Below are 13,354 nucleotides of genomic sequence, written 5' to 3'. Positions count from 1 at the left end.
TGTCAACTTTTTTTTAAATTGAGGCTTCTTTGCCAGAGGGTACATGGACAACTGGGGGAAAATGACCAGCATCTGTCCAAGCAATTCATGGTCTAACCTACTTAGCAGCAAATAACCTGCTGTGATGCCTACACAAGCTCAATAGTGGCATACAGCCATGGTGGGGAACTAGCTGCTCTTGATTTGGCTAACTGGTCCCTTCAGTGGTATGGGACCCATAGCTAGAGCTGGGAAACAAGTCAGAACCATATACAAACATAAGCCCACTCTCCATTATCAAGTTACCATCAATCATGGGCTACAAGAGGGCCTACATTTATTAAATTCTCTATATAAAAAAGCAAGGGTTATCTCATTTGTCCTGGAGCTAACTTACTCTCCATTGGAGAATCTGCTTCTCTTTTTCACATAGATGTAGATCCTAAGGAGAGAACCACCCCATCATACCTCAAAAGGGCTCCTGAAACTAAGAAAAATTGGCGAAACAAGCAAGGGATCTGCTTTCCTGATGAACCAGATACCAGCACAAGGGGGAAGGAGATCAACACAGAGAAAAATCAACTCCTACCAAATCAGAGAGCCAGAGCCCCAGAAGCCCCCAACACCTCATCACTGAAGCAGACCAAAAATGAACCCAACATGGCTCAGGGAAATTTTGCAGAAGAGGGGGTAGAAAGAATGTCAGTGCCACATGTTGGGTCATGACATGCAGAGACATTTATCTTACCCATAACTGTGGGCTAACTCCACAATGCATGACCCATATACCTCAACAAGGAGAGACCAAGGGAAGGGGGTAAGTCATGAATGAGCCTAATAATGGTACCAAACTGACTGTATTTGCTGAGTACAAAACTAATTAATAAAAAAAAATAAATTGAGGCTTCTCTTTTCATGAAATAATATACTCCAATCATCTGACAGAGTAGTACAAGATGGTAATCCCAGAAATAATGGAAGGAAGTAGAGGCAAGTGGATTATTAGTTCAAGACCACCCTCAGATACAGGGCATGTTTGAGGTCATTTAGGGCTATATGAAACCCTGTCATACACACACAGATACTAACTTCAATTAGTATTTTCATACAGTGGGAATGAAGAAGACAAGGCATCTTATGCAAATGAAAAATTATTCCTACCAATATTATGGAAGGGGGAATTTTAACTAATTGAGCCTGTCTTCTTTCTGTTTATAAGACAATCACATTTCATTACTTTCAACATTTATATCTATACATCATCACTTTGTTATAAATTTAGTTAAATTTAGTAATTGTGCTTTTAAAAGTAAAATATCCTAAACTTTAGCTAAATCATAGTATACACTTGATTGTACTGCATGAACTAACCATTACCATTTGAGCAGTCAGGGCCAGTCCAGTTAGGGTCACAAGTACAGGAGCCACTTTCTTGAATGTAAGTTCCATGGCCTGAGCACTGGTCTGGACACATGGTCTTCAGTATTTCACAGTTGCTACCACCCCATCCTGGATTGCAGTGACACTCCCCGTGGATACACACCCCGTGATTAGAACACCCAGGGTCCAGACAATCAGCTGGTATGGAGAAATGACAAAGGTTGCTTTCATGATAGGGAATGAAATTTTAATTGAATTCATATGAATATTTTGGTTAATCAAATATCCATCCCCCATTTCCAAGCACTTGTTTCTGAAAATGCAAAGAGTTGTAATGCAATAAGTCATTAGGAACCAGCCCAGTGCCATTTAGGTAACTGAGACACTTGCAAGTATTTGTAATTTTCATAAATTATACAAATACACTCTTGAGGGTTCAGATTATCACTCTCTGTTCTGCCTAATCAGAGGAATAGGATGGCCTTTTCTGTAACAAACTCTGCATCGGCTGACCTAATCCATGACCACTGAGCCCTGGCAGCTATATGGGACCCTCAAATTGTTTGAGAAATAAATGAGTTGCACACTCTCTATCCTTCTTAATTCACTTTAATGTGCTTTAGATGATGAGATTTAATTTAGCAATTTGACTCAATAAAACTTTACACTTGTAGGGTCAATGGCCTGAAAATTTAATTCCAGAGACTTAATTGCATTACTTTGTGAGTGCAGATCAATAAAATCAATTTGATAGAAAAAACGGAAACAGGGCTTTTTTGCTTTTTGAAAACACAATTCAACTTCACTTTACAGTAGAGTATCTTGACTCTCATCATTATATACAATAATGCAACAAATCCACAATGTTGCACTTTTTTACATTTGCACACTATGTTCAATTCTTCCTTCTAGAGATGCCAAAATGTTAAGTTTAGAAGTTGTTTCCATAAATGTAAAAAGAAAAAAAAAAGTAGCAGTTCACTGCTGGGTTTCAGGGCACAAATGTTTGCTTAATTTCTCAGAATTAAAAAAAAGGAATTATTCATGCTATGAAAAAGAGCAAAAGAGCTCATTGATATTTGTTCTTTTTATTAGCTAAAATATTAATAAAACAATGCATTTGTAACTATGGAAATCAAAACTACCTTCATAAGGAAGCCTATGAAAAGAGTCATGTGCCCAGCTAAAGATTACAGATTTAATCTGTTTCTTTTTGAAAATAACAATAGGGTTCTGTAAATATTGACATGGTGTTTACCTTCTTCACAATTTTCTCCTTTGTATCCTGAGTTGCAAGCACAGGAGCCCATGATGCAAATCCCACGACCCCCACACTGCGGGTCAATGCACTGGGTCGTGGGCACATCGCACTCAGTGCCCTTCCAGCCGCTGAAACACAGGCAGCGGCCCTTGGAGTACTGCCCATTGCCGCTGCAGAGCACCGGACAGGCCGCTGTGAAATAAAACACGACAGAAAGATCAACAGCCATGATCTCCATTGAGCTTCCGAAAGAAAAGACACCTCTCTGAACAAGTAATAAAATGCCTTTCCACCCCCCTTCCTCTTGCCTTGCCAGCATTTTCAATTACGTGTTTCAACAGCTTATTGATACGGGCTTAAGAAGAGAAGCTGACTTGCATACCTCTTGAACAATCCGGACCCAGAAACCCTGGGAAACAATGACAAGTTCCAGAAACACACTCTCCATTTCCATGGCAATTTCGAGGGCATTCCACTACAGACTCTGGAGAAGAGAAGAGAACATTTGTGTGGAGTCCTGCCTCTCAGAAGATAAATAGTCACTCTGGTCATTTTAGCTAAAATGTTGATGCTATTCCAGATGCCTCACCCTATAACCCAGAGATGGATTCATTCATACTTATTTGAATATGATACAAAGCAGTGACACTTCAAACACAGATTTTTTAAAAAACTGTTTTCATGACATACTTGAAATTCTCCTAATGCAATTCAAATTAGATTTTCTTGCAGGAAGCTTCAGGTGTTGCCATATATTCACGAATGAAAAATTAAAAAAAAAAAAACAAACACATTTACAAAGGGCTTTGCCAACCCAGGAATCATTAGGATTTGGTACAGATAATGAGTTTGTATTCAATGCTATGTTTAGGCTGTAGGTGGGCAAAAAATGGTGTGAAAACAGTTCTTACCTATTACAATGGTATTGAAAGACACCTGCTCTGCATTTTTCCCATCGTTATAAAAAGCCAGATGCCAGATCCCAGAATCCAAGTACTGGATGAAGCCAGCCTCGTGCAGGCTGACGGATCTTGCCTGTCTCCCGGCTCTTTCAGATTCAACCAGGTTCCGCTGCTCTCTTGCAATCAATCTGCTGCCATCCAGGAGCTCCACAAAATCATACTGGAAGATGAGGGCAAGAACCATGTCAATAGCCAGAAATATAATGATGTCATGCTTTGAACTGTCTTTTATTCTTCAAGCTTTTGTCTTTTGCTAATAAATACACGTTCCTAATTGACTGTTCCAAATGGCAGAAGTCTCCCACACAAGGCATGTAGAAGGATGAGAGCTACTTACTGCACAACATAGTCATATTTAAATCAGAAAGATCAATTTTTTTCCTTTACAGAGTGGTAAGGCTGCCAAACATATTCAGGTCTCCTGACTAATAAAGTTTGATGAGTTTAGGCAGTTTAATGATAAAGCCATGAAATCTACATGAACTTGCTTCCATGCAACCCAGCAGCCTATTTTAATGAGATCACTATCTCTTAAGGTCTTCTACTCCTACTTAATGATCTCATCATAGCAACTACTGGTGGGTGCTGACTGTGCACTGGGATGTTTTTCATCTCATACAACATCTTTGGGAAAAGTAGTGATAGGTGCCTTTGAGAACTCTAGAGGAGCTTCAGCAGGGTCTCACCCTGGGTGGAAGTGGTCTGTGGGCTCAGCTGCACCTCACAGTACTCCACATCTTTCCTACCACATCAATGTTATTTTCTCAACCACCAGGAGGATTTCACTTAGATGCAGCGGAATTCAGCATGCTTAACAAGGCACCTCTCAAAAATTCTATAAGCTTAACACTGGAGGGGGTTGAAGAGATGGTAACAATAGTACAGGTGCCCAATTCTGACTGTGAAGGCAGTCATCATTAAAGCTACTTCTAGTTTCTAGAATTATTAATCACAAACAGTTGGTTAGAAAAATTCACCTGGTGAATGTAATGTGTGGCATGTGATTGGCAACAATGGGGTAAAATTTTGTCATCAGGGATAATACAATGAATCTGGAAGACACTGAAATGACTTTGCAACACAACTTCAATAAACTTTGTTGTTGTTTTATGAAATAGGGTCTCACTCCCACTAGCCAAGGCTGACCTGGAATTCACTATGCAGTCTCAGGGTATCCTCAAACTCATAGTAATCCTCCTGCCTCTGCTTCCCAAGTGCTGGATTAAAGGCTTAAACCACCACGTCTGACTTCAATAAACACTTTTCATAATACTTAAATGTACAGTTATGTTACTTCTATATTCTGTCATTCAGTTTCATTTTATTCTTGAGACATGTTTATTGTGAAAAGCACACACACATATGTATCTATGTATATGTATATGTATGTGTGTGTATACATATATACATGCAGATTATAGGTAAATTAATATTATAGTACTACATTTTTGATCATTAATATACTTTCTGATTGATTCACTAAATGGAATTTAAATCTCAAATCCTAGCAAATATAAATAAAATTGTTGGAATTTTTGAGAATCATACTTGCAGATATAGTTTCTGTTACGATAAGAAAATTTAGATTTTTCAATTCAGTTATATTTGGATTTTTTTTTTTTTTGAAGCATGGTCTCACTCTAACCCAGGTTGACCTGGAACTCACTCTGCAGCCCAAGTTGGTCCCAAATTCAAAGTAGGTGATCTTCCTACTTTAGCCCCTGGTTGCTAGGATTAAAGGTGTGAGCCAACATGCACAGCTTTAATTCAGTTTTTCACTTATTAAAATCTTTAATTAAATATAAAAGCATCTTTTATTTTGATAATAAAATTACTTTATAATATCATCTAGCTGTAATAAATATATACAAAATGATATCTCTTAAATTTTTTCCCATATTTCTCATAAGGATGGAAATAATGACTAGTGTAGTGACTTGTTAAAATTTCATTGGAATTATGTTCTATAATAATCAGAATAATCTTAAGGTTTTTCTCCACTTCAGATAACTCATCCATTTTCTCATTAGATTTAGATATTTATATTATTATGGCAAAACAGTATAGTTTCTTTTTATGGCCCAATACATATAAATACTTTTCCCTCTTATCATCATATACAGTAATTGAAAAAATGAAAGGGAGGGAGTTGAGTTTTGAGCAGTCTTTCAAGTCCACAATCATGCCCCTCACTCCTATCTTAGTAATCATCTTTTGCACCACACTATGAACAATGGAGTAAGGCTGGTTTGGTGGGAATGATAATAGGGTGATGGTTTTTGCCAGCTTCCCAGTTCTAGGCTCCTCAGTAGCAGTGTTTCTCTGTGTCTTCAGTTGAGAAAACACTTGAGGAACAGTTACCTACTTTATACTACAACCATACCTACCCATAATCACCAAAATTTGTGGACTAGAAATGTTTAATAATCTTTGCTTTTAAGATATAATATGGGCAAATTTGAGTTTCATTTTATTCCTAGGATGGAGATGTACATGGATTATTTTGTGTGGTGGAGTCTTAAGAGGTTATGCTATTTTTCAGATTGAGGTTCTTTGGACTAACTATCTCTTCCATCTCTGGGAGCCACTGTGAGATAGCACTTACATGACATAAAGATTTCATTAAGCTCTTGTAACTCCTTTAAGGGTAACTTTCTTATAATATTACCTAATATATATATATTTTAAAATCTTTATTATAGCTGTTTTGAACTATATTGGTAATATACTTTGTATTATCAATAGAAGAAAAGTTCGCTTATGCTTGTTCTAAATGGATTATTTAATAAACTATATAAAATATAAACAGTTACTTTAAGGTATCTTGGCAGTTTACTTTTGAAAGTTAACACGTGTGTTTAATTTAACTTGTGTTTTCAAATGATGAGAACCCAGAATCAATGAATACTTAACTATGTCCTTAAGTCAACTTTTGAAAGAAAAAAAAAGTCTCACTATGTTGCCTAGCCTGGCCAAAACTTCCAATCCTTCTGCCTCAGCCCCTCAAGTGCTGGCATGATAGGTGTGTACCATAATGCCCAGCTTTTAAACGTTTTTCCTCAAAGGCTTTGCTCTTGGCATAGCCTTCTTCATATATGTTTGGAATCCAGAAGGAAAAGGTTTTAGAGATCATCTGGTTCAACTCTTATTTTACCAGTGAACACCCAAAGCTCAGAGAAGTTCCTTGTGCAAAGTAACAAAGTCAAAAAAGGGGTAGGGGTGGTCTTCGAGCTCTGGCTTCTGCCCTCTATTCTAAAACAGCCGGAGGCAAGCGCACTAACTGCCACCATACATACTACAAAGCCCCAAATTGCTTCCGTAGGCTTCCAGTGGTCTAGGAGAATGAATCAGGCACCAGGGAGAAGAAAGTCAATTGGTTCCTTGGCAATAGTCAAGCGGACAGTTTTATAAAGGGTCACAAAGACTTTGACTTTCAAAACTCAAGTGACTATTTTGAATGGCTGGCTAATTTTAATTATTTCAGGTTGATTTATTTAATGTTCCCCAGAAACTGAGAAATGTTCAATTTGGGCTGTTTTATAGCATATTTCATGTTTAAACACTGAACTCAGACACAGTTGTTTGCTCTGCTGATCTTGAATAAATCAGAGGAAGGAAGTCTAATAACCAAAGCTTAAGGAAATGCCCAACCTACTTGAACACGTATATTGTGGAAGAGAAAAAAAGTGTATATCACGTGTACTATATTGAAATAATGGATGAATTATGAGAAATCCTAAGCTGTATTTTTTATTTCCCTAATCTTACGTGTTATATGTTTCTTTTTTGTTTTCTTCTTCTTCTTTTTTTTTTTAATTATATGTTTCTTACAAAAAGTTAACCCAAACACAGTTCCTTAAACAAACCTTTTAAGTACATAACACAAGACACTTTTTAATCTGAAATTACTCTTGGAAAATTTAAAGTTGCACATTCACTACTGTGTTTCACTTAGAAGAAAATTCTGTGAATTGGAGAAAAATAATTTAATTTCATATCTATTTGTAGTGGAGACTTTTTTTTTCATATTGTAGTCGACTATTACTGCAAGTACAATCTGTCTGCAGCAACTGAAGTTCCAGAGACCTACTTCCATTGAAAACCTGTATCATGAACTAGAGTCAACTCTAAAGTTTAAAATTAGACACAAGTATATCATAAGAAGTATTTGATGTATAAGGATTCAGGGCATTTATTTTAACCACACAGCTAGGAGAACTGAATATCCTAGAATGTGTTTTAAAAATTCAAGTGTCATAAAATTCAGAGATGTATGTATATAAACCCACAATGACATTACAGAAAACATGTTACAATTTATTACTCAGTTTTCTTTCAAGATAGGAATTCTTTACTAGTAGCTGGTCAATTTTTCTTCATAATTTTTGACCCAAGTTTATAGAAAAAATAATTTTACAGAATTAAATAATATAAACCATATGTAAAAATTCCAGTCCTTTTAAATAAAAAAATCAACATAAAAAATTGATGAGTAAATAAACTAATTACCATAAACTGATTTGATGTTAAGCTCATGTAAAGTGTACATTGTAATTAACCAACAACTAAGCATATTTTAAAAATCACTTACTAACACAATAGCTATATCCTGGGACAATACTATATTTCTTGATTATGGTAGGTAATTCAAAGGAATTCAAAGCTTTCTCTTATAACTTTTTTTTTTTTTTGAGGAGGGTATAACTAGAAATTGAATCTAGGGCTTCATGGACTACTGAACTTGCCTCTGGGAGCTATTTCGAAGCACAATTTTTGTATTTTTCACTATGGCTCAGTATTGGAGACTGTGGACTATTTCCTTCTCTTTTGGTAGCACTAGAATTGAACCATAGGCCTCAAACATAATATGCAAGTACTCTACCACTGAATTATATTTCCTGCCACTTCGCCTGTTTGTTAACTTTATAATTTATGAGATCTTATTAGGCTGCCCAAACTGGAATTTAACTTGTGCTCCTCCTCAGCCTTCTGAGCAGCTGAAATTATAGGCCTATTCAGTCAGGCCCTGCTTGTCTCTCCTTATTTTGGCAGTGGTTCTCCAGCTGTGGCCATTATTATGGTGGAATTTCCATATGAAGGAATTGAAAAGTCATCAGATCCATTATTTTAAAGACCACACTAATGGGATCAGCCTTGGTCTTTTCAGAAAGCTCTTTGGGCTATTTATTTCATTATTGTATTATTTTCTAGGAAGAATTGGAAAAGTTTATAACCATCATGCTTATGTTTAGACTCCCATAATTTCTTCACTAAAACTAAATCTGACATAAACTAAAAAAAAAAATTCAATGGAATCAATACATTTTTGATGTTAAACATTTATTTTATGGCATAAAATCATATAAAATCCTCACAGAATTGTGAAAAAGCTGTGGTGTGCTAGACATCCCAGTGGTGCTTAAAGTTCATCAAGTTGCTAAACACCCCCACCCCAAAACAAAAAAGCACCTTCAATCAATCATTATCAAAGCACATCAGGAAGAAAATGTTCTTCCTACTGATTCAAATACTTCTAACTACAAAGCTATGTTCAAAATTCTTCCTACTGCAAAAGATCCACTAAGTGGTGACATCATCAAATGGCTGAGCTTAAGAACCAAAGAGCATTTGTAAATGCGAAGTAGTCGTTTGCATATTATTGATGACAACATCTATTCTTACCTGAGTATGGGAAGGTGGTAAGCCTTTTCGGCCATATACTCCAATCAATGCATCCTTCTGAAGAGAGATATTGAACTTAAGAAACTGTGGTTGATCAATAAAGAGCTGTGATCTCCAGAAGATCCCAGGAGGAACCTCTTGAATTGCTCTTCGGCCAATATCAAGTTCTCCAGAATCTATGGTGTTATTTTCTTGTGTAAATCCACCTAATTTTCCTGAATGTGAGAGACCCACCGATGAAGAACAAAAAATTAAAATAACAGGTTTCCTTTTAAGAAGCAACTGTCCCTCAATGCTCAGGTATTTCATCGTCTTCTGATAAATGAAATGCTTTTATGAAATTTTCATTTTAAAAAACTTTCTTTTCTGTAAGGAGCTGTTTTCCTAATTCTGATTTAAAATTCTTTAAGATATTTAAGTCAAAACCCTCTGAATTCCACCAAGGGATGCTGATTATTGAAGGTGTTTTCACACCTACATTCTTTATTATTCATTTGAAACATAATTATCTCACAAGTTCAATGTCTTGTTACTTCTTGGGAGAGATGTAGTCTGGTATTATCAGCTATTCTAGCCACATCATAATGCTGTAGAGTAAATTAAGGCAGAATGAGTTGAGATTTCTAAGCCAATCTTTAAGCAAACAACAAAACCAATCAATGTCACTGATTCTTACACTCCTCTCTATGCCATATATCAGGTTAAATAAAAAATCAGATGTGCAAAGAGAAGTAGAGAAGGGGCATCAAGAAGCTGAGGGTAGGAGGGGAAAATTTAATTTCCTTGAGTTTTAATGCAGGCTGCCACGTTTCCACCTTGACTCCATTTTAGCAATAGTGGGCACACTGTGTCTTATCCAGAACAAAAATGTCTGCTCCTCAAACCCCTACAATCTCCTAGAATCCTCACTGCTGGTATGACCTGATTCTAGAAAACAGACCCAAGATCTCTCTCTCTCTTCTTTTTTGGAATAGTGTTTCCTTTTACTTCGTGGCCAAGGTCCTTTCTCCAGTCACTCTCCTTTAATGGGGGAGTTTATATAATTTTCTGTAAGTGGAAATAGAACTTCATTGGCACTTAGGCAGAAAGGGTCCCCAAAAGCTGAAGAAGCAGAAAAAAAAATTGGACAATGTATTCTTTATCAAATCCAGCCCTTTCAAAGTGATAATAAAGTTGACTTACTCATGTTTTTCTTTTTAATATTAAGCTGATTATAGCCTCAGGAGAAGTTGTTAACTCAAAAATTTTAGGACTTAATTTCAATCTGAGAACTGTAAATATTTTATCCTAATGAGAGGAGTCTTCTGTCTATGAAGAACTGTTAATTTAATATTTAGCTCATTTTTATTAAGTGTCTGCCAGGGACATAGTAATGATGTGGCAATAAGAAATACAAATCAGCTGGGCGTGGTGGTGCATGCCTTTAATCCCAGCACTCGGGAGGCAGGGGTAGGAGGATCGTCATGAGTTCAAGGCCATCCTGAGACGTCATAGTGGATTCCATGTCAGCCTGAGCTACAATGAGACGCTACCTTGAAAAACAAAATAACAACAACAACAACAACAACAACAACAAGAAATACAAATCAAGAGTAGTTCCTTACAGATTATATACTCTAGTTTAAATAGTTTTGGCATCAATGGTCTACCTGTGTGTAGGGATGAACACACTTACAGAAGACTAAGTGACAATCTAAAATTCCATATCACTGAAGGTCAGAAGTTGACATTGCTATAGGCTGGCTTTTGAAGGACAAGTAGTACTAGGTTTCTAAGTAGGAATAAATATTATAATCAAAAAAGATATCTATAGAAATGGATATGTGTTAGGGTAATGGTAAAGAAAGAGATGATGTGGCTAGACAAGAAGTTTGGAATCCATCAACCTCATTTTCAATCCTGGCTATGTCAGCAACTGAGGGACATTCAGAATGAGACTGAAAACTCTGACACTAAAACTCTTCTGGAAAATGGGTGTGGCAATATAACCACTGGACTAATGTAAGGATTACTTGAGGTCTAACCAGCAAGTGCTTATTATATTAAACTGTTAAGAACAGATACTACACATGATCATAGCCAAAAGGCTGAGAAGTAATAAGTGTTTATTATAGTGAATGGCTCTCAGTATCACATAAATGAAAGAAACTAGTGAGAATGTAGGGAAGTAATGGGAGATAAACTTATAAAGGGAGAATGGGATCCATTTGTACAGGACCTTGAATATCAAGTTAAATAATATAACTATTTATACTTTTACATTTTGTGTTTGTGGCTTTTAAAATTTTATTTTCATTTTGTGTGTATGTATGTGTGCGCATGTTTATTTCTGTGTGCGTGTATGAGTAGGAATGCATGTGGAGGTAAGAGATAAGAGTTTTAATCACTGGATCTCATTTTGTTATTGTTGTTCTTTGCTGTGCTTGTAATGAGATCCTGGGAAATTCTCATGTCTCTGCCTCCCTCTCACAGTCAGCATGGTAGGATTAGAGAAGACTGCAACAACTTCTAACTTTTTACATGGAGTCTGGGACTAGAACTTGGGTACTTAGGTTTCACAGCAAGTGATTTATCCACTGAGCCATCTCCCCAAGCCAGACATTTTATATTTTACACTTTTACTCTGTCAACAAACATTTTTACACCCTTTTCCTGAGGATATTCACATTTATTACATTTCTGTTACCCTACATATCACTTCTGGCAAGTTTTAAAATCAGATACCTGAAGAGAGAGTAAATGATATTTCAGTGCATAAACTAAATTGTTCCTGTATTTGGGTCAGTGTCTCTGTCTCTCTCTGTCTGCCTCTTTCTCTCTCTTCCTCTCTCTTTTTCTCTGTATCAAGAGAAATAGAATTCAAGATTACTCAGAAACATGCTCCATTATCACAGACAAGTAAGGCAGATACCCAGCTGATGGGTGATAGGGTCTGAAGCAATTCACAATAAATTCATTCTTATAGATAAATGTGAGGTTTGAGGCAAAGTATATTTCTAGTAAATGTTAGGATTGCTTTTTGCCTGGACTATTGTATCCTGCAATGACACACAGAGCATCAGTTGTGAAGGACAGCTACAGCTAAATGGAGACCCATTAAAGGTTCAGAGCAGGCTAAAGGTGAAATGAAATCATTGTTTCAAGAACATTATGTGCAGTGGTGTAGGAAGCCTGGAAATGAAAAGATGAGTGAGAACAGTCATAATAATCCAGGTACAAGGCAGAGGGGTGGTACAAGAAAGCTCAACAAAATACCATCATTTACAGTTTCACTTCCTCTTGTCTTCCCCAATATCCACAATCATGGTGGTTAATAACTCTTAAGCTACAAGGTCTGTTTTTCTGGAGCCAATTAGTAATATAAAAGTGCCATAAGTAATAAAATTTAAAAATTGAATTATAGTAATCAGTATTTTTCATATATAACTCCTATATCACAAACTGTGCAACATTTATATAACTATTTTATAATACATATTAATTTTAGCAATATCAGAATATGCAATTAAATAAAAAGAACAAAATCATGTCACCATCCTGAGAATGTATCAGTTTTGATTTAAACATACATCTTGCTCTACTTAGTAATATTTTTAAATACTTAAAATCAATATACTTAAAATATTTTTACTTCTTTATGATGGAGAGATGGAGGGAGGGAGGAAGGGAGAGGTTGAGGATGGGCACACCAAGTCTGCTGCCCACATGTGCTACTTTGTGCATCTGTGCATTTGGGTATTTGGGTTATCAGGCTTTGCAAGCAAGTGCCTTTAATAACTGAGAAATCTCGCCAGTTTTCATGAGATCAATTTTTGCTCTTCATTTAGGATGCTATGTGCATAAACCTATGTTTGAATACTGAATTAATTTTTACTGAGATGAGTAAGGGGGTAGGATTAATTGTTACTGGGCACTATGACATGACAGATAGCTTCACCTATGGTACTTATATTAAACTTCAAGACAACTCTATGAAGTTGACATTTTTAGGAGGTAATTAAAGGTTTTAAGAAGTAAATTCTGGTGCTGGAGAGACGGCTTAGCGGTTAAGCGCTTGCCTGTGAAGCCTAAGGACCCCGGTTCGAGGCTC

General features: G+C 36.3%; 1 protein-coding gene and 1 pseudogene across 8 annotated transcripts in view; both read right to left on the bottom strand.

Annotated features, from left to right (window-relative positions):
• Tenm3 (teneurin transmembrane protein 3) overlaps positions 1–13,354 on the bottom strand; it is a 710,814-nt gene that overhangs the window by 129,056 nt on the left and 568,404 nt on the right. For all 8 annotated transcript variants that reach the window (XM_045142405.1, XM_045142407.1, XM_045142406.1 and 5 more), the window contains 5 exons: positions 9,265–9,479; positions 3,532–3,742; positions 3,003–3,104; positions 2,618–2,812; positions 1,357–1,557 (listed from right to left, as the gene is read on the bottom strand). In XM_045142405.1, coding sequence (XP_044998340.1) covers positions 1,357–1,557; positions 2,618–2,812; positions 3,003–3,104; positions 3,532–3,742; positions 9,265–9,479 — 924 coding nt within the window. The remainder of the gene's footprint in view (positions 1–1,356; positions 1,558–2,617; positions 2,813–3,002; positions 3,105–3,531; positions 3,743–9,264; positions 9,480–13,354) is intronic.
• LOC123458032 lies at positions 11,154–11,363 on the bottom strand (annotated as a pseudogene).

The sequence above is a fragment of the Jaculus jaculus genome, chromosome 1, assembly GCF_020740685.1.
Source record: "Jaculus jaculus isolate mJacJac1 chromosome 1, mJacJac1.mat.Y.cur, whole genome shotgun sequence".
NCBI classification, from domain to species: Eukaryota; Metazoa; Chordata; class Mammalia; order Rodentia; family Dipodidae; genus Jaculus; species Jaculus jaculus.
This window is presented reverse-complemented; position numbering and strand designations above follow the sequence as displayed.